The 21,934-nt window shown below is 36.9% G+C and overlaps 1 protein-coding gene across 1 annotated transcript in view; it reads right to left on the reverse strand.

Moving 5' to 3' along the window:
* Positions 1-4,235: 4,235 nt before the first annotated feature.
* mfhas1 (multifunctional ROCO family signaling regulator 1) overlaps positions 4,236-21,934 on the reverse strand; it is a 29,973-nt gene continuing 12,274 nt past the window's right edge. Inside the window, exons 2-3 of the mRNA XM_048165293.1 lie at positions 5,604-6,001; positions 4,236-5,511 (exon numbers count right to left, since the gene is read on the reverse strand). Coding sequence (XP_048021250.1) covers positions 5,871-6,001 — 131 coding nt within the window. The 3' untranslated portion in view covers positions 4,236-5,511; positions 5,604-5,870. The remainder of the gene's footprint in view (positions 5,512-5,603; positions 6,002-21,934) is intronic.

A 21,934-nucleotide genomic window follows, 5' to 3' on the forward strand; every position in this document is an offset into this window, starting at 1 on the left:
GCTTTTAAGTCCAAAGGTTTACACATTTAGAAATATATTGATAAAATACCCTATGTTTACGTCACTTCTGAGCATTTCTATTAATTTTCCTCTAAATTATGCGATGACTGCAATCTGAAGACGTTTGAGCGATCTCTCCATCTCACTATACTGTTATCCTTTCAGCCAGAGCAACAGAGGGAGCTCATGAGAAAACAACAGGAGTTATGAGTTATACGAGTTAACCGGAGTGTGTGAACTTTGAAAGCTATGCGTATGCATTTGTCTGGTATCAACAAAGGCACAGGGAAGAGACAGATAAAACATTAAAAGCAAATAAATACACGATTATAATCCTTTAATATCTACGTTCCTCAAGCAGTCTCTGGTATTTTCCATAATTGTGTGTATTTATTTATTTTATTTTCGCAATGCTCTGGTACGCATGACACCAGTAGGAGTAAAATATCACACCATAATCACATAATAAATGTACTGAACTGAAATGTTGTCCCTGAGTGCAACTTTACAAAGTAAACAATGATCCGAAAAACAGAGATGCATCCATGGTTAAGAAGACAGTCAGACTCGAAGACAGCAGCAGGAAACAGCACAGGGGAAGTCAAAGGGCAATGGATCAGACACAGGCCAAAAACTGGCACCACAAATGTTAGTGAGCCAGGCAAGAAGAGCACACAGAATGCCGAGACAAGATTTACTCAGGCATGAAAACGGGTCAGGGGTAAAAAAGGTGAGAAGGATATTACCCCTCTAGGGGGGTCGGGGGGCATGTTCCCCCGTAAGAAAATTTTAAATATTCCATATTTTAAAGCATTAATCTGATGCATTTTGAGACGCTTTTTTTTGCCAACCTGGGGAGAGCTGGAGAAACTTAACTTCAGCCATGAGTCAAAAATTATTATGGCCTCCTTGCTAATTATTATGAAGGGGGCGTCACCAGGTTTTTGCGTAGTTTAGAGTGACAAAACGTACCAGCGTACTTTGAAGTCAAAATGCGTATCCGCTTTGCAAATTGCGTACAGGTTGGCAGGTCTGCTTATTGATAGAACGGTGGACCACTTTACCCTCTGCCTTGTCAGTCCCCTCACCTCAAAATCTACCTCCTCAAAAACGGTAGCGTTAGCTAATAATTTTCCACCAGAGCTTTAGCTAGCTGGCTAACGTTGCGATCTCTCCTGCTGTGTTCAATGACTCAATTCATCACGCTGTAGCTAACGTTACCTAAGTCTATGTCAACAGAGCTCCTTTGTAACTTAACTTAGATATACCAGAAAATATTAAAATTATTGAAACCATCCAGGGCCGGATTGGGACTCATTTTCAGCCCTGCAGTTTCATGCCTTAGACCGGCTCACTTTAATTCACGACTGACTATATTAAAATAATGTAATTAAAACCTCAGTATATAAGTCTGCAATAGTGCAATGTTCTCTACAACCTTGTAAATAATTGTATTTTTCAAAAATATCTTCAAATACCCATGATAGTACAAATGATAGTACAAAAAATGCTAGAATTTGATATAGTTATTTTTATAGTTATAATAATGATTTTATAATGTGAACCACTGATTAATTCTCTAGCCATCTAGTGGCTGTAGTTAAAAATTCATGTTATTTTAATTTTAATTTAATTAAGTGTTTGCTTTCCAGTAGATGGCAGTAATCATCCACTAAATCCAGGCACATTTTTCATGTCTATCACTATGAATGAAATTTAGAAATGTAGATCTTTATTAAAGTGGATTTAAAGGTCCCGTTCTTCGTGATCCCATGTTTCAAACTTTAGTTGGTGTGTAATGTTGTTGTTAGAGTATAAATAAAATCTGTAAAATTTTAAAGCTCAAAGTTCAATGCCAAGCGAGATATTTTATTTAACAGAAGTCGCCTACATCGAACGGCCAGTTTGGACTACATCCCTCTACTTCCTTCTTTAATGACGTCACTAAAACAGTTTTTTGACTAACCTCCACCCACAGCAATACACAAGAGTTGCGTTTGTAGATTGTGTTTGTCGCCATGTCGTCGAAACGCTGTTATTTTCATCCCGCAGTCCAATCACCGGGTCTGATTCCGGCTCAAATTGATAGGGTAAAATTAAAGACATGTTTACAATAACACTGAGCGCGTGCATCTCCACGTTATGGTAAGAGGCGTGACCTTTCCGGGCAAGGTTCGCTAAGCTGCTGTCGAATCACAACACAGGAACCGCTGGCACAATCAGAACTCGTTACGTATTTCTGAAGGAGGGACTTCATAGAACAAGGAAGTCATCAGCCCGTTTTTATGACAGTGGAAACAGCGGTATACAGATAAGTAAATTATGTGAAAAATACTGTGTTTTTTTACACGCGAAACATGAACACATGTTATATTGCACACTATAAACACAATCAAAGCTTCAAAAAACCACGAAAAACGGGACCTTTAACATAAAATTTTGCTATTTTATATAAATGTATATACTTAAATTATTACAAATTGAGGCAAATAACACAAAATACCATAAATCCTACAAAATTGCACAACTTTACAGTAAAATATTAAAGTAGGCTTATGTTTGTTTAAAAAAAAGTTACATGTTACAAAATCACATTTTACTGTCTGGTTAAGCTAGTTGGACAGAAAAATGAATATTGTTGGCCAATGTGTAATAGCATAGCAAGCAACATAACATAAGTGATAGGCCATGTAAGCTGCATACATGCCTTTATCCTTTGCATGTTTTCCCCTCTTCCTTTTTATTTATTTACGTTACTTAAATCGGCTTCTGGTGGCTTAGACCTTTTGCCTTACCATAATTTAGCGTTGATTTAGAACTTGTCCCGCTTTCCCTACAGACGTCACCTCATCCCTTCTTCTCCTATACTTTTGAGTGAGTTGTCTTCTCCGAGCACACACTCCGAGTCCCTCCCGACCAGGTTAATTTACCCACTGAGTGACATGATATCATTGACGTTACGTGCAAATGAGCGGTAAAAACCAGATTGCGCATTCGTTTGTTTGTTTTTTCTTGCGCGGGTGTCCCGTGCCGCCCTGGGCCGTCCAGGCCTAAATCCATCACTGAATGGTTTTTAAGAAAAAGTTAGGCTAACGTTACTCAGCTTAGTACATTTGGCCGCGCACAGTTTCTAGAGCATCCATATTTCAACCCAGTGCCATGACAACACCGGCCCTCGCGGCCAAATAAACAGACCGGCCCACCGGGAATTCTCCCGGTGCTCCCAAATAACCAATCCGGGCCTGAAACCATCACTCACCAAATTCAGTCAGGTAAATCGCCGAGGCCAGGCATTCTTTCAGCTTCTGATGGTGGTCTGCGCTGGTGATGCAAGGCCCTTCACGTTAATTACATGCACTCGCGCTCCCTTCTGGCACGCAGATTGCCTTTCTAAATGTTTCGTTAGCATGTTGCTAATGTACTGTTAAATGTGGTTAAAGTTACCATCGTTTCTTACTGTATTCACGGAGACAAGACTGTCGTTATTTTAATTTTTTAAACACTTGCAGTCTGTAAAATGCATAAACACATCTTCATTCTTTATAAATCTCTCCAACAGTGTGTAATGTTAGCTTTAGCCACATTCAGAATCAAATGTAAACATCCAAATAAATACCATACTTACGCGATTAGACATGCTGCATGACAACACTTTGTAAAGATCCATTTTGAGGGTTATATTAGCTGTGTGAACTTTGTTTATGCTGTTTAAGGCAAGCGAGCTCCGGGGGAGGGGAGCATGAGATTTAAAGGGGCCGCGCAGCCTGAATCGGCGCATATTTAATGATGCCCCAAAATAGGCAATTAAAAAAATGAATAAAAAAAAATCTATGGGGTATTTTGAGCTGAAACTTCACAGACACATTCAGGGGACACCTTAGACTTATATTACATCTTTTAAAAAGACGTTCTACGGCACCTTTAACAGTAATGAAGTCTGTTTTAGGTATGTCTTCCCCCTCGTGTAGGTTTAAGCCGCTGTCACGGATCAACTGGGGATAACGTTAACTAGGGAAATGTATGTTCACATAAATAATTTTAACTGGCTTTCAAGCAGATGTGGCAACAGATTCGTTGAATGCGATTTTCCATGGAACACAAACAAAAATGTTTTTCATATTATTTTTAAGTTGTTAGTATCATTATTGGACAGTGTTGTTTCCTCAGTCACTGTTCTCACTTATTTCATGCAATAAAAACAAAACACAGAAAAAAGAGACGACAGTACAACAGCATGGAAACCAGCCTTTATATTTGGTGATTTTGTGGTCCTACAATGACAAATAATTTTTTTTTTTTTTTTATAATTTAAAAAACAGTTTGTGGCTTTTACATTGAGCACAGTAGCCATGCACAATGCACACAGTAAATAATGTGGGATACTGGTGACAGCTTATCAGCTTACAAAAATAAAATATTACATACAAAAGTTTATCAACCTTTCACAAAACGTTACAGGTATTGCAGATTCTCTCCTATCCGAAAAGAAACATTGAAACAATGCACAGTAGTTTCTAAGTATGAATGAATTCTTATAAAAAAGTCTTGCTTCTTTGTTCTAGATAATGTGCACTTTTAGATAAATATATACAATATTCAGATTCAGACACTGCTTTTAAGGAGCACAATCAGTGAGTTAAATATATATCAAATAACCTTACAGTTCAGCAGATATGCTTACACAATGTTTTTCAAGAGTGACATCCTTGGCTGAATTATTGTACCATTTCTGTACATCTGTGACTGTACATCAGTATTTCTGGTCATATGTATCCAAAACTGCATCTTAGAAAGTTTGCACATGCAAGAAACAATATGACAATCTTGAAAAGATTAGATAGATAGATAGATAGATAGATAGATAGATAGATAGATAGATAGATAGATAGATAGAGATGAATGGATGGATGAATAAAAGCTTTTGTGTTAGTGGTTCAGGGAAACATTTTACATCTTTGGCTGCACGCATCACTAAAATCACATTTAATATCTCTTCTTCTCCACCCAAAACTAGCAATGTGTATGTGAGCAGGAAACCAATAAATAGATCCCGGATTTATGCCAACAATTCTTTCTTTTCATGTTCGATATGACTAAACCTCTCAAGAGGGCTGAGCTATTGCATTTGTCATTTTATAATCCTTTGAGTATTTCAAATGCATGCATTTCAGGTACGTTATCACTTAAAGCATCAATCCAACATCTAACCTCGCTAAGCAAAGTCTGTCTTGTGTCTGAGGGGAAACAGTGTCCATTCTCTTCCATATTCTTTCAGCTGAACCACCCACAGCAGCACAAGATCTGGGTTCAGTCCAAGAGATGTAACAACTGGGGATGTCCGAGAACTTGCAGAGGAACAGCTCATCTCAGATTGAACTGAAATGCTCAAAGGTCAAGGAAGGCTCATGGTGATTGAAAATGCTTTAGGTGTATATAGACAAAAACAGGATGTCAGTGCAAAAGTTTCTAATACTTTCAGTCCATCGTGTTTTGGCAGTCAAAGCTGAACACCTGAAAAAGAAGAGAACATGATTAAAATGAGAAAAAAGCTGAAGATCCAAAATAGGATTCATTATTTTATATGTAGCTTCAAAATGTCATACCTGTAAGTATGTCCTGATATGACGACCTCCCCATGACAAGCTTCCATTATAAACCTTCTTTACACTTGTCTGGTATCCAGTGGTCCATCATCCCCCTCAGATGAGGAATGAAAGGTAGAGGCAACAGGAAATTGGGGCACACGCTTTTGCAAGCACAAACACGTATACTTCTGTGTGTGTACACGTGTGCACATAAGATGCAGGGGAAAGAAGTGCAGCGGTCTGTGGAGGTCATTCACAGGCAGGTAATTGCAGGTGAAGTCAGTGTCATTTATGACTGGGGCTAACCACAGTCGGGGTTGGAGGGTAAACTAGTGCCACGTTGACCCGCTCTGAGCCGTTCTTGGGGCAGATGATCTCAGTAAGTCCCTCAGGTCGGGGCTGACTTAACAGATCACCTATAATGTCAACAAAAAGAGAAAATAGGTTTTGCTTAATTCACACTGGTTCACAAAATCTATACTGGCTCCACAATATTAAAAACAATAACTTTTGTAGTTCCCAGATTACAAATTGCTTGATAAATAAAGACAGACTGAGGGATTCATTTGTGAACTTGATTCCGAACAATTCACTGACTGAGTCTGATTCAAAACACTACCACAAGAGGGAGCTCAAGGCTGTTTCACAAATCTTTTAAACCGACTCATTAAAAAGAAGTGGTTCATAAGAGTAGATAGGTGAATTGTTAGTAGACAATATAATAAACTTTTAAAGACAGACCTATTGCGAATTACGGTCTTTAACAGAGGGATTTCTGATGAAAAACTACATTACCCATGATTCTGCTTAAAAACACCACCAATCAAGAAATCCAAATAAGCAAATTCACTCCATAAGAACTCTTTAGTGCCCGCCCACTCCAATGAAGCACTGCGAATTATGTAATAGAGTCTTATACTTTAAATATAAATTTTTACTATGTGCATACTGTTTTATACATAATTGTGGTGAGAAGCAGGGCGGGGCCGAGAGAAGTGGGAATGGAGCGAAGCCAGTGGCGCTAGTGTTAATGATTAAGTTGGTCTCGAGTCCCACAGAGGAGTGACAACATTTAAGAATGAGAGAGGACCGGGCCTGGACTTTATGTTTTAGCTTATGCGGCAGTAGTCCCTGAGGGGCTGCCGCTTTACTTTTGCTTTGTTGTTCATGTTTATAAGTTACGTTCATCATTTGCAGGTGTTGTGTCGAATTTTAACTCACTGCCAAATTATTACCACCCTTGTTGAGGGCGCTAAATGGTTGCCTAATCCTAAACCCACACCAGGGGTCTCAGGGGGGTAAATAGAATCCGGCACAACACCGGTTTCCACCTCCTTATTCTCTGACTGTGAACATTGTTACAATAATCAACTTATGTAAATCAAATGTATCCATACTTTTTAATTTTGTCATCCACAATCCTTCATGGGATTGTAGTTCTTTCCCTCATTAAAATGGGACCAATTTGTCTTTTTGTGAGTTTTCAAATACTTCCTTGCTTCAAATCAACGTTTTTAATGTTCATCTTATATCTGAATAGCTTATGACTTTTCCTTGTTAATTCCTATTGGGAAAAAAAGAATGGGAAAAATACTTCCAGAACAAAGGCTGATGAATAAGTGGACAGGCACTGTTGCTGCTTTCGCGAAGCATAGTTGCACACTCTAGTCTAAGGAGATGATAAAAAAACTTGCCAGTGGTGACTAGATTCTAAATTATTGCCGCATGTTTATTGTTTATCACATTTGAGACAAGTTTAGACTGGAGCCTTATTTATGACAGATGTTATTTACATAGTCATTTTCCAATTTGATTTATATTTCTTTGAAATATAACATTTTCTCAAAGGCTGTTCTAAAAGAGCACCTTTAAAATCTACCACAAGGTGGCGCTGTTTAACAAGCTTTTATATAGGCATGAGTAAGAACTCTTGCTGTACCAAGTAAATCACCCTGCAAAAACACAATGGCTTGCAATAAGGCCTAAAGATATTAAAGCTTACTTTATCATTTAAAACTCATTGATCCTCTAAAGAACCAGTACCAGTTCCCATAATACTTTAGAATATTGCCATCTATATATGCCTTTAAGAAGTGGATTATGTCAGTTCGTCTTCAGAAAGTAAAACCTGATGGTTTTGAGATTCAACGTCTTTTTATATCTACGGCACAAAAAGTGTTAAGTTCAGCCTAAGCAGCCTGAATTGATAGGAGAGTCGTCCATGCCTATAAATAGAGACTGTAATGAAGGATTCCAGTGTGCTAGTCAGCAAGTCAGTAAGCTAATGGGCACACTTCGAGGACTTAAGGGGGATCAAACCAACTGCGGGAAGACAAAGCATTACATCATGTGTCGGTCCAAGAGGAGATTACAGACCACAGTCATCTGTACAGTGCTTCCATGTGACTTTGAATTGGAAAAGAAGCCAAATTGTTAATTTCATCAGATCCCAGCGCGTCTCATTTTCATTTTCAAAATCAAACAGTTAATGATTAATGATTAACAGTTAACAGTTAAAACTAAACAGTTAAACATTGACTTCCATAGTATGAAAAAAAAATCTGAAAATTAATGGGGCCCATCAACTGTTTATTTGCCAACATGCTTCAAAATATCTTCTTTTGTGTTCTGCAGAAGAAAGAAATTCATTGGGTTTGGAACAACTTGAGGGTGAGTAAATGATGGCAAAAACATTTGAAAATGAATGAATTTTTATATACTGTAAATGGGATTTATGTTACTTGATCAAATGTTTAAAAGGGAATGGAATGCACTGTACATAAACAGTAGCCCCAAAAAGTATTTGGACGCTTGAAGTTGAAAATGCAATTGTCTTTTCCTCTCTATTTCACCCAAATCCGAGTGCAGCAGCTTCCCGAATGAGAAAAAAATATAGGATGGTACTTGATTTTGTCCATCGGAAATTGATTGGATCTTGGATCAATGTCATTTGCTAATTGAGGAAAGGGATTATTGTCCCATCCTCACACCGGTCAACACGTCATCAGAGAAGAGATACTGTTGCAATTTTTTGGGGTTACACTTTATTTTAAGGTGACATACTGTAGTTACATTGTACTTACTTCAATAAGTACTGAGAAATATGAATCAACTACAAGTACTTAGGGTTAGGTTTAGGGTTAGTTACTTGTAATTATGCATAATTTACTGTTATTGCTATAAAAAGTAAATGTAGTAACATGTATCGATGTCTCCTTAAAATAAAGTGTAACCTTTTGCTTTATTACCAAATGATGCCAAGGTGATTTTTAGTGTAAATATTAAGTTTGTTTCCCTCCAATTCACCTCAAATTCTTTCTAAATGTTATTAATATATTTTATATTTAATGCAATGACATTTGTACATTTTTAAGGGTTATTTAAGGATCCAAACTAAGTATCAACTCCACAGAAGAACTATAAATAATCTGATCCGTATTAATGATGTAATAATGCATCAGCCACTAATATTACCCAGATCTATCCTAATAACATCAGGTTTGATCTGGTTTTAACAATAGAAACCACAGGCTGACCTGCTTAAACTAATTATTTTTTTCCAAGGCACTGCAGCAAAACATCTCCCACACCAACTGAGAAGCAATTTATGCCATGAAGCTGTTTAATGATGCAGCTTCCTGACAAATGATGTGCAATTAGCTTAAAAGATTAGACAAATGTGAATATTTCCTGTGAAAACTCCTAGTTATGTACTTTAACACTTGAAATAACTGCGCACATCATGGCACTACATTACTACATGCCCTCGGCACAGTGGCCTGACTGGTACACCATTTACACCATTAGGCCTATTGATTTTCTGCTCTCCTTCGTTCTAAATAAAGGAGGAATTCCACTAGACTGAACTTAGTCACTCAGATGAAAGATGAAGGCCAAAGTAAGTCCAATAGCTAGAAGCCAGAGTTATGTGAGATTAACAAACAGTTAGCACACAGTGATTGTGAAAGGTCTCATTGCTGATTATACATGTATTCACTGTAGACAGTGATTAGGAAATTAGTCAGCACTCCCTTTATAGGAATCATAGGGAATAAAGGTGAAGGTGAGTATTCTTGCTGATTCATGCTCTAGTTATTATTATTACTTGCTCCTTCTCTAGTCTGAATATGTTTTGGAACGCAGTCATTTCTGGCATCAAAACTTAAGAAACTGCCTTCTTTCTTGATTTTTGCCTTGAATAACATTTCCAGGTACGTTTTGGCACTCGGGTCTGTTTGTTCGTCTGCCAGACTCTCCATTTCTGCATCACATTCTTTTTGTTCTTGCTCTCTGAGGTGCGTTATCAGGTCCTTAAAAGGTAAAGTGCACTCCCCAGCAAAAGCTTCAAGTCAATACCACCATACAACAATCCCCAGTAAGCAAGAATGGCTAGGAGGTTTATGGATAAAACACAAGAGCAATGAACTGTGATGAGCTATCAAGGCCTGTGCGAAGGACAATGACTTCTGCAGACAGTCTTATTGTAGCCATATGCTCTCAGAGACAAGAAGATGCAGAATACTCCTTTATTCTTCCTTAAAGTCACCAAGAAATCAATATTTATTTTCCTAAAGGCACATTGTGCAAATTTCACTGCTAATTCAAAACAATAACAAAGGAATAGCTTGATGACACCGTGAATGAATCATGGGAGTTGTTGTCTTCACCTCCACAGCCGATGAAAAGCAATCCGACAGAGCTCAGGCAGAAATCATTTTCATGGGTGAGCTAATGTTTTACTATGGTATGATGAAGGGCGGGGCCAGGAGCCTGGGACATTTTACGTTGCGGTTTTTGATGACGCCAAGTTTAAGCGCGGAATCTTGGAAGTTGGGACATGTGGGCTGCGTTCCAGTTCATTTTTTAAATGCCCTTCCCTCGCTAACTTCCCTCGGTCTCGTTGACTCGGATGTACATCATTGCTTATGTTGCATGAGTGCCCACTACTGGCGGAACCTTTGCAATGAGCTGAACTGGAACGTCCTAAGCCCTTGATCACTTGGAATCCGCAATGGAGCTGATTTATTATTTACAGCATTCCATATGTATATATGTGTGTTTTAAATGTTTAAAAAATAATTAATATATCATAGTTGTTTGTGGTGGGGTAAATTAAACGTGATTTGCGGTGACGTCACAATCATGTTGCATTGTGGGTTATGGAGGTGCCTGAAGTGTACATATATAAAGTAGACTCACTCCCTCGGTCAAAATTGAGGGAGAGAAGGTATGTCCATATAAACTTCCCTCGTCCACTTCACGAAGTGGAACACACTTCAAAATGGCGGTAGGGATTCCCCCGAGGAGAAGTGTTTAGGGAAGTTCGCGAGTGCGTGTCTAAAACTGGAGTGGAACGCAGCCCAGGTCTTCATCTCAACGGTCAGTGGAAAAGAATTGGGATAGGACTCGGGAAGAAATCATGTTCATGAATGCGATTATTAACGTTATTGTAGTATGAAGCAGAGCAGGACCGAGTGTTGTGGGAGCTGAACGAGGCCGCTAGAGCGATTGCGCAACACACGCCTCAGGAGCAGTGGAACTTTAATTATGCCACAGTCGCCGCTTCCGCTTTTTCGGTCTTGAGTATGAGGTAACGCAGCTCTGTTTATCATATTAGATACATTTGTTGAAAATTATGTTATAACGTTACTCTGTGCGTTCGCTAGGTGGCTGTTGTGAGACACTTGTTACACAGTGCAGTGAACTAGATCAATTTTAGAATATCATATTAAATGCTGGATGGCTTGTGTTGATAATAGGCATGAAATTCATTTTAAAGGTCCCGTTTTTCGTGTTTTTTTGAAGCTTTGATTGTGTTTATAGTGTGCAATATAACGTGTTCATGTTTCGCGTGTAAAAAAAACACAGTATTTTTCACATAATTTACTTATCTGTATACCCCTGTTTCCACTGTCATAAAAACGGGCTGATGACTTCCTTGTTCTATGAAGTCCCTCCTTCAGAAATACGTAACGAGTTCTGATTGTGCCAGCGGTTCCTGTGTTGTGATTCGACAGCAGTTTAGCGCATCTTGCCCGGAAAGGTCACGCCTCTTACCATAACGTGGAGATGAACCCAACTCTTGTGTATTCCTGTGGGCGGAGGTTAGTCAAAAAACTGTTTTAGTGACGTCATTAAAGAAGGAAGTACAAACTGGCCGTTCGATGTAGGCGACTTCTGTTAAATAAAATATCTCGCTTGGCATTGAACTTTGAGCTTTAACATTTTACAGATTTTATTTATACTCTAACAACAACATTACACACTAACTAAAGTTTGAAACATGGGATCACGAAGAATGGGACCTTTAAAACGTATTGTATGATAGAGAAAATGCTGTATTACTGTTACTAAAAATAAAGCTGCATCTGATTATGCTGTTAGCTACTTGACAAAATAGTGTTTTTCTCTGAGGCATGGTACTCACAAAAAAAAAAAAAAAAAAAAAAAAAAATCAAGAAAATTAGATTTAAACAATAAGACTAAACGTGTTGAGCTATATAACAATAATTAGTTTTCTGTCTATAAATATATCAAAACAGTTGTTCCCTTGTCTATTAAAACATGTAAATATTAAATATTAAAGCGTGTTAATATAACGCGGGTATGACGCAATTGACAGGCGACTCCTCACACGTCCCGGAGCCTTGGTTAAAATTGCTATTTTCTCACAATTTACAAATAGTTGCAAATATTTGGGATGTTGTAAGTACTCAAGTGAACAAAATATATAACACTGGCCTAGTGTTTTTTTATATTTTACTGCAAAATTCTTACATATTGCACCTTTAATGCAAAGGTAATAAAACACAAAGTATATTGTTATAAATGTACATCAATTTAAAAATGAAAATATAAATAAAACTTCCCCATTGTAGCACAAATCTGTCTCTTTATAAACCAGATAAATGATCCAATCAATTCACAATCCAATCCAACAGACACCTTCCATTCTTCTCATACAACATTCATACAAATTGTGCAAAGTAAAATGGGAAGCAAATGGCAGTTTACACTGAATGAAAATATGAGAGATAATATTTTATGCTTGAGAATATTATCTCTTTTTTGGGAATATTATCTCATTCTTATCTCTATTGCGCATGTCCACAACACACAATATACATCAAATGTTTTAAAACGTCTCTAAATGATCAGCAGAAGTTCCTCTTCTCGATGGAAAGAGTTAATAAGTAATGAACAGGTCAGGTAGATCAGTGGTCTTGGGGTGGAGACTGTTGGCTGCATAATTGCACTGTAGGGGTTTACCTAAGGAAGCCTGGGGGAAAATAAAGGTCCCCCCCACCCCCATGACCCATTAGACTCCCCTCAGAACCTTGAAGCTTTCTAAATATGGTTTACAGGTCATGTAACTGGTTAGCTATTTGAAGTCTGTGGATCAACTTTGCAGGCTTGAAGGAATTTTAAAGTCCAAACATCCGGGGTGACAATGTTGTGATGTGAAGGTCAGGTCAGTTGACTCGCTTCAGTCCACAATTATTACTTATTAATGAGAGCCAGGGTGCAGAATGACAGTGAATGGATTGATTCTACTTTCACTGCTTGAGAGAGAATGACACACATGAAAATTATTAATACACTGTTTATCACTGCATCTAGCTTTAGTTATAACAACTAATGAAAAAGATCTAGTATTTTTTTCCACAAGAAACCCCAAATGTACACACACACACTTCTTAAAATGCATTTCCTTGTCTAACTTAACAGGTGAAACACTGCCACCCAACACCTTGAGAAAGGCCACAGCTTTTCAATAATGAAATGGAGTCCTAATTCACACAGTCAATACTGAGAGGTAAACCTGCCCCACGCCTGGAGGCAGGGAGGACAAGCACTTGAACCTAGAGAGAATTAGTTACCTACACAATAAATCTCCAAACCCTGTATCTAAAAACACACTTCCATAAAGGCACAATGCAGTTTAAACATCCTGTACTCGCTGGGACAGGAAGCAGCAAAGAGAATGAAAGAATGAGACACATCTCCATAACAAAGCCCACTGTTGCTACACTCACTCATGTCATGTCTAGCTTCCACTTCACTCCTACGGTCTATTGCTCATACTTAAGATCTTGCATTCCAATGGCACATTCTTCATCTTCTGTTTGCTGAGCACTAAATTTTCCATCAACTATCAGGCATAAACTATAACTAACTCTCAATAACTAAAACAATATGACATAAAATAAAGGTGATTTTTCAAAGCGAAATATGTAAATATTTGTGAGCCTGGACCACAAAACCAGTCATAAGTCGCACGGGTATATTTGTAGCAATAGCCAACAACACATTGAATGGTTAAAATTATCGTTTTGTCTTTGATGCCGAAAATCATTAGGATATTAAGTAAAGATCATGTTCCATGAAGATATTTTGTAAATTTTCTACCGTAAATATATTAAAAAAATATTTTTTTGAGTGGATATGCATTGCTAAGGTCTTCGTTTGGACAACTTTAAAGGCAATTTTCTCTATACATTTCGATTTTTTTGCACCCTCAGATTCCAGATTTTCAAATAGTTGTATATCGGCCAAATATTTGTCCTATCCTAACAAACCATACATCAATGGAAATGTCTAAATCTCAATTAAAAAAATATAAACATAAAAGTGAATGTAGGCATCACAACATAATGAACAGAATGAAAAATGGAAATTATTTTTTTGAGTTTTTCTAAACTTAAATATCAGGTGTTAGATGACGGCAAGGGTAAAAGTAGGGAAAATGAGAAAATTATATTGAGATATTATACAAATATAAAATGTTTTATTTTTCCCTAAGAAATTGATATTATATAAAATATATTTATATACAGTACAGTCCAAAAGTTTGGAACCACTAAGATTTTTAATGTTTTTAAAAGAAGTTTCATCTGCTCACCAAGGCTACATTTATTTAATTAAAAATACAGTAAAAAACAATAATATTGTGAAATATTATTACAATTTAAAATAACTGTGTACTATTTAAATATATTTGACAAAGTAATTTATTCCTGTGATGCAAAGCTGAATTTTCAGCATCGTTACTCCAGTCTTCAGTGTCACATGATCCTTCAGAAATCATTCTAATATGCTGATTTGCTGCTTAATAAACATTTATGATTATTTTCAATGTTGAAAACAGTTGTGTACTTTTTTTTCAGGATTCCTTGATGAATAGAAAGTTTAAAAAAAAACAGCATTTATCTGAAATACAAAGCTTCTGTAGCATTATACACTACTGTTCAAAAGTTTGGGGTCAGTAAGAATTTTTATTTTTAATTTTTTGAAAAGAAATTAAAGAAATGAATACTTTTATTCAGCAAGGATACATTAAATCAATCAAAAGTGGCAGTAAAGACATTTATAATGTTACAAAATATTAGATTTCAGATAAACACTGTTCTTTTGAACTTTCTATTCATCAAATAATCCTGAAAAAAAATATTGTACACAAATATTTTGTACAATTGTACACATTAAATGTTTCTTGAGCAGCAGATCAGCATATTAGAATGATTTCTGAAGGATCATGTGACACTGAAGACTGGAGTAATGGTGCTGAAAATTCAGCTTTGCATCACAGGAATAAATTACTTTGTGAAATATATTCAAATAGAAAACAGTTATTTTAAATTGTAATAATATTTCACAATATTACTGTTTTTACTGTATTTTTAATTAAATAAATGTAGCCTTGTTGAGCAGACGAAACTTCTTTTAAAAACATTAAAAATCTCAGTGGTTCCAAACTTTTGGACTATACTGTATATAAAAAAAATGTGTGTGTGGTTAATATAAAATTGTGCATCCCTTTCAAAACGAAAATAAGGATGTAAGCTACCTTTATTAAGACCATTATTAAGTGTCCAATGTCTCTGTTAAATCTTGAATAAGACACATTCCAACCACAAAACACACATACAAAAGACAAAAGCTTGTCTAGACCTCCAGTCACATTCCAGATATTTTCCAAAGCTGTTTTATCTTTAACGCATTCATGCTGTGACTCGCTCTGCGGCTCTTTGTGAAGTTTGAAATCTGGGTCAAACACATCCTGGAATGCTTCATCTTTTTCCCGAGTGTCCAGAGGATGTGGATTCATAAAAATACTGCCAAAATAAACTGCCTCCGGAATTAACAGCATGTAGCTGACATAGCGCTTGTCATGCAGACGTTCAGCTTGATTTATTGACTCATTCTCAACAAAACAGAACAAAACCACACTGTGATTATTCGTGAATTTTTGAACCTATGTTTATTGCTCAAAAATGCTCAATGGGTTTTAAAACAAGGGAAAACTGTGCTGCAACTGTCCTTCTACACCACATATGGTGGTATGTATCACTCATTTCTTACCGTTCGACCTCTAGCTCAGTGAGGCGGATGGTAAACAGTGATCAGGCAAGACTACAGCATAAACAGCAGGATGAGACGTGAGCAGCCAGCCACTCAAGGCCGGCGACTCGGAGGAGGATTATCACTCTAAGTGATAAAGCACAAAGCGCATCAGCGAGTGTATCAGGGTCATCCCCATGTACACGCATGTACACACGTATACACACAGCTTATGCTGACACAGAAATAGACTTAAGTGATACTTACAGCGGTCATGATATGAGAAATCAAACTTGGCTTGATCTTTTGACATATAAGAGGTCTTTAAACCATTAAATCATCCTGCAAGTTTCATAGCTTAAAGTGTAAGTTCACCCAAAAATGAAAATTATGTCATTAATGACTCACCCTCATGTCGTTCCAAACCCGTAAGACCTCCGTTCATCTTCGGAACACAGTTTAAGATATTTTAGATTTAGTCCGAGAGCTTTCTGTCCCTCCATTGAAAATGTGTGTACGGTATACTGTCCATGTCCAGAAAGGTAATAAAAACATCATCAAAGTAGTCCATGTGACATCAGTGGGTTAGTTAGAATTTTTTGAAGCATCGAAAATACATTTTGGTCCAACTTTGTAAATGTGCTGTAATATAATCGAGAGCTCGTGTGGCAGGGAGCACGCGAATTAAAGGGGCGGCGCGCTGAAAAAATCAGTGCATAGTTAATGATGCCCCAAAATAGGCAGTTAAAAAAATTAATTTAAAAAAATCTATGGGGTATTTTGAGCTGAAACTTCACAGACACATTCAGGGGACACCTTAGACTTATATTACATCTTGTGAAAAAGCATTCTTGGGCACCAAGACTATTTCTCTGCTGATGTGATCAAGGCCTTGTGAGCAGGGAAAAAATATTAAATTGCCCAATAAAATAACAAATCATAATGAATGTACATTTATAAATAATTTCAAACAGAAATATGTATATTAAAATATATAGAAGTATTATTAAACAATTATATTACGCCAGCCTACTTTTCATGGCCAAATCCTGATGGATAAAAATCAAGTTCCGCTCATTTCTTTTTGCTGAATACTCTGGGATAATTTCTGTCTCCTAATAGTGGTGGTTATTTGCTAGGCTTTGGATATATTGATATATGCATGATTATGATGCTCTTCATCATTTGATGAATAAGTGCTGCCATTATCACAGAAAATGCAAATAAACATCTTTAAAAAAAAACAACAACAAAAATAAACTGTTTAATCTCTTGCTTTACACAAGGATTTTAAAAACTGGTTAAATTATTATTTAAAAATAATAATAAAAAATAAAATAAATTTACACAGAAAGGTGGTGTATTTTGTCTGAAAAGAATGATAATGACTAGCTACTGAGTGAAAATGAATCTTCCTTTCCCCTACACATCCAACCTTAAAACAATAAGTCTATACTACAGTAATAGAATACTACAATATACATAGATGTAAACAAACGCGTCACACGTGCATGCATTCATCGGCACGTGGCCAGAGCTTAACAGCCGTATGGATTCAGATGTCTCAGTCAGTGCCGTGTGTCCTGATGAGATTTCCATGCAGCTGTCTGCTCAGCTGAAAAAGCCAAACGGCTGAGGTTAGAAGTGAATACCTTTTAAACACATCCTCAATGCTTTAAGTCACTGAAGAGCCTTGAAATCAAAGGTCTGCTCAAGACCAGGAAGAATCAAAAATAAATCTCTATCCTTCCTATGTCTAAGAAGAATGACAGAGATTTATTTAATGTCAGCAGTTGAAACAGCAGACGTAACCAATTAGACACAATCATTAACTAGGGTGACCACTTTGGTTATACATTTCTGACTTACGCTCAACAAACACAAGTTAAAGGGATAGTTCAACCATGCCATTTCAAACAAAAGGCTACGTTCAGACTCAATGCAGGCAAAAGTGACCCAAATCCGAATCCTGCTCTGTTTTAATAACAGTGTGAATAGCACAAATCACATGGAATCTGATTTTTGACATTCTGATTTAGGCCATAAGTGGTACTAAATCTGATACAGGTCATATGTTTTCCAATGTGACCTCAGTCTGAACAATCATATCAGAATTCATGAGACTTTTATTTCACTCTAGATCAGCATTAGTCACAATTCTGTGCTGACGGGAGTCACTGCAAAGATTTTACATACCAGTAGTCCTTTAGTCATTCGGTTAATGTGGAAGACAAACATGACGGTAGTAGTGGAGGGACAGTGAGGTCTAAGTGTCACAGTGACAGCATTATACAAGCAAAATATGAGGGAAATCTATACAAAAAAAGTATATAACAAAATGAAAAACTTTGCTCGCTCTCTTTTTTTTTTTTCTTTTTTTTTGAATCTGATGTTGGCCACATTTAACAAAATGTGAACAGCCAAACATCTGACCAATAAATCAGAACTGAGCAGCACTAAGGCTTTCAGGGTAAATGTAGCTAAAAAAGAGTTTGTGAAAGATGCAGCAATGTCTGATTTGTAAATGAATCAAATTAATTGTTCAATTAAGCATTCTGAATGATTCAACTCACTAATTGTATTGTTCTGCGTTCCATGGAAAAAAAAGAAAATTATACAGGATTGAACAGCATGAGGGTGAGTAAATGATGACTATTCCTTTAACACACTCTTCAAATGTCATTATTTATGAACCTGTATTAGATTCATACACAAAATCAGGAAATAACATCTGCTGGAATTGCTAACTTCTCTGGGTCATTTTCATGGGTTGTAAAACACAATCTCACTCTGAGAGACAATTATAACAACAGCCATTACTGACATGGGAGACGTGCCATGACTGGAAATGGAAAATGACTCAAAATCAGCACCATCAGACTTCATTCATTGCAGATAATGAAGGGAAATCAAAAGGGGAAGGGACCATGACAAATCGCTCTATCTGAGTAACACTACCATAATCTGATTATAACCACACAACTGATTATTCACGGATCCGAGTGAGGACTAAGGAATTTGTAAACTTTTCTTGAGCACAATTCATCTATTCTCTTCTTCAAACACAAATCTGATTCTGGTGTGTTTATCTCATTCCTGCGGAGGTTTGTTTCCAGCACAGAATAAAAAAATAAAAAAAAGAAATTGCGACTTTTTATCTCACAATTCTGACTTTTTTTCTCAGAATTGTGATAAAGTCACAATTGCATGTTATAAAAGTCAAAATTGCGAGATATAAACTAGAAAGTTTATATCTCGCAATTCTGGCTTTATAACTCACAATTGTGAGGTTATATCATGCAACTCTGAGAAAAAAAGTCAGAATTGTGAGATGTAAACTCGCAATTACAAGAAAAATGTCAGCATTGTGAGGTAAAAAAAGTCACAATTAGCCTATCTTTTTATCATTTTTTATTCAGTGGCGGAAACAAGCTTCCATACATTCCAGAGGTATCTAAACATTTAATTCCTCTCTTTATTGTGCCTTTGCTATTTGTGAACCCCACATAGAGTCATGTCATAATATTGTATATATTGTAATATTTTAACATCAAGGCTTCATTTGTTTCGATCTAGATCAAGCCAGACGAAAAAGATTAAACAGAACTAGGTTGTGCCCGCTCTATTCTAAAACACTGTCTTGATTGCAAGTGCTCTTTGTGTTTCGCTGCTTGCAGTGTTGACAGCTTGTAGTCTCAACGCCCACTTGTGTGGGTGACATGTAATTCATGTAATTCAAATGAACACAGTTTGTTTTAATAAAATAAAATAAAGTCCATCGGTGTATACAGACTAATCAGAATATCTGGCCATCCAAAAGTAATATGTACTGGCTACTTCACAGACAACTCAAAAATAAAGTGGAATATATAGTTTTATATAACACCCAGTTGTCCATAATGTGAATCTGGGATCGTGTCTTTTGGATCCTCATACAGGATTGCAATGTCGGTAGAACCTGCTGAACTAGAGATTCACTTAAACATAACTCTCAGCTTTGACTGAGAGTGGATTTTAATTAAATATAGGCACTGGAAGTGAGCAAACACCAAATTATATCTGCTGCACAGAGCAAAGAGGCCTGGTTAAAGGTCAAGCAGTCTGCTGCAGCATCTTAATGACACTTTTCAAAGCAGTGACAGTAGAAGCCAAATGAGAAGTACTTAGTATTCAAGACAGCTGAAAAACATTATCAATTTAATCTGAAAAAAATCACTTTAACCTAGCTAGCATTGCTATCTATCTGTATGTAGTACATAAACAGCAAAAAGGCTGCTGTAAGCTTTATCTGTCAACTGACCGGTTCGAGACAGATGTTCACTTCTGGTCTATAATGAGATCACTGCCGACATACATCGTGGCCATCCACCAAGCCAGCATCAGTATGCACTAGCTAAGGCTGACACATTATGCCAATAAAGCTCAGTTGAATTTGTATTGATTTCAGAGATGCAGGAAACCAAGAGCACTCTAAATTCAACGGCAGCAGCAGGGAGGAGGACGCTTCTTTGTGAACAAACTAAAACATTCATTTTGTCTTTTTTCATTATTTCATCTTTTCATCTTCAACATTCATTTAAGATGTAAACATCTTTTTACTTGAATTGCCAACATAATACAGCCTTTTTTAAAAAATAAATATTTAGTTAATTTTACATTTATTTACTTATTGAATTTCAGATATTATGGTGTAATTAATTTTTTTAAAATAATGTATGATATTTTTACACTAACATTCAAGAGTTTGCTAGTTTAATATATTTTAAAATTTAGTTTATTCCCGTGCTGGCAAAGCTGAATTTTTAGCATCATTACTCCAGTCTTCAGTGTCACATGATCCTTCAGAAATCATTCCAATAGAGTGCCTCAGGGATGATGCATTTTTGTATGCAAAACCCGGAAGCGAGTTAGCATTTTAGGACTTCCGGTTCCAACGCTGTCAAGTCTATGGGTTTTTTGAATGGGTTTTTGCTAAATTGCCTGAAATAAGGTCTGTGGTTAACGAAGCCTCTAAATACTTTCACGTTTTGATCTATGACATAAAACACACCAGTTATAACCCGCTTGTGATTTTTTAAACTTTTACTGTGTCTTAAAATCGGCGGTTGCTAACAAATTGCTAAAAGGGACTACTTCCTTTGGCGGGGACTTTAGACATCATCATTAAAAACGGGACATTTGGACAGCATTTCTCATGAGAAAGTGGATAAGTATTCATAACAGCGCAGATCATAATCAGTGAGCATGTTTATAAATAAAGTTGTTTTCTAAATAAAGTTTGAGGAAGCTTGGTGGTGGTGACATTGATCCGCGACCATGGTGTGCTGTAGTCCGTTTATAGCCTACTGTTAGCCTTTTATATCTGACGACTTTATTTAGGCTCCAAAATGTAGAAATGTTGTGTTAACTTGTAAAGATTGTCTTGATAGACAAAACGTGTAAGTGTCATAACCCTTTGTTAAACACAGAGCTTATTTTCTGTGATTTTCCAAAAGTCTATGGGAAAAATGCATAGGCTTTCAATCGAGGGAACCCGTGCGCCGCTAACTTATGGGTTGGCCTACAAAAACACGTCATCCCTGGGGTACTCTATATGATGATTTGCGGCTCAAGTAGCATTTCTTAAAGGTTCTCTAAGCGATCCTGAGCGGAGTAACTTCCTGTTGACGTTCGAAGTGTTGTCAAACAAAACAGAGGCTAGCTAGACCCTCCCTCCTCCTCCTCCTCCTCCTCCTCCTCCTCCTCGCCCTCCCCTCCGTGCTTCCTGAAACAGTCATGAACGCGCATTTAAAATCATTCTTGTCGGTTATTGGCTGGAGCATGTTTTGTTATGATTCGTGGTCCAGGCTGCACCAGTTTGTTTTTGTTGCCGTTTTTGGAGCTTGTGGCGACTACAGAGACCACGTGACAAAAAATGTTTTGGCCTAAAAACGCGTGACATCGCTTAGAGGACCATTAATATAATCACTGTTGAAAACATTTTTGTGGAAACAAGATACTTAATACTT

This window comes from Megalobrama amblycephala, linkage group LG18 (assembly GCF_018812025.1).
Source record: "Megalobrama amblycephala isolate DHTTF-2021 linkage group LG18, ASM1881202v1, whole genome shotgun sequence".
NCBI lineage: Eukaryota > Metazoa > Chordata > Actinopteri > Cypriniformes > Xenocyprididae > Megalobrama > Megalobrama amblycephala.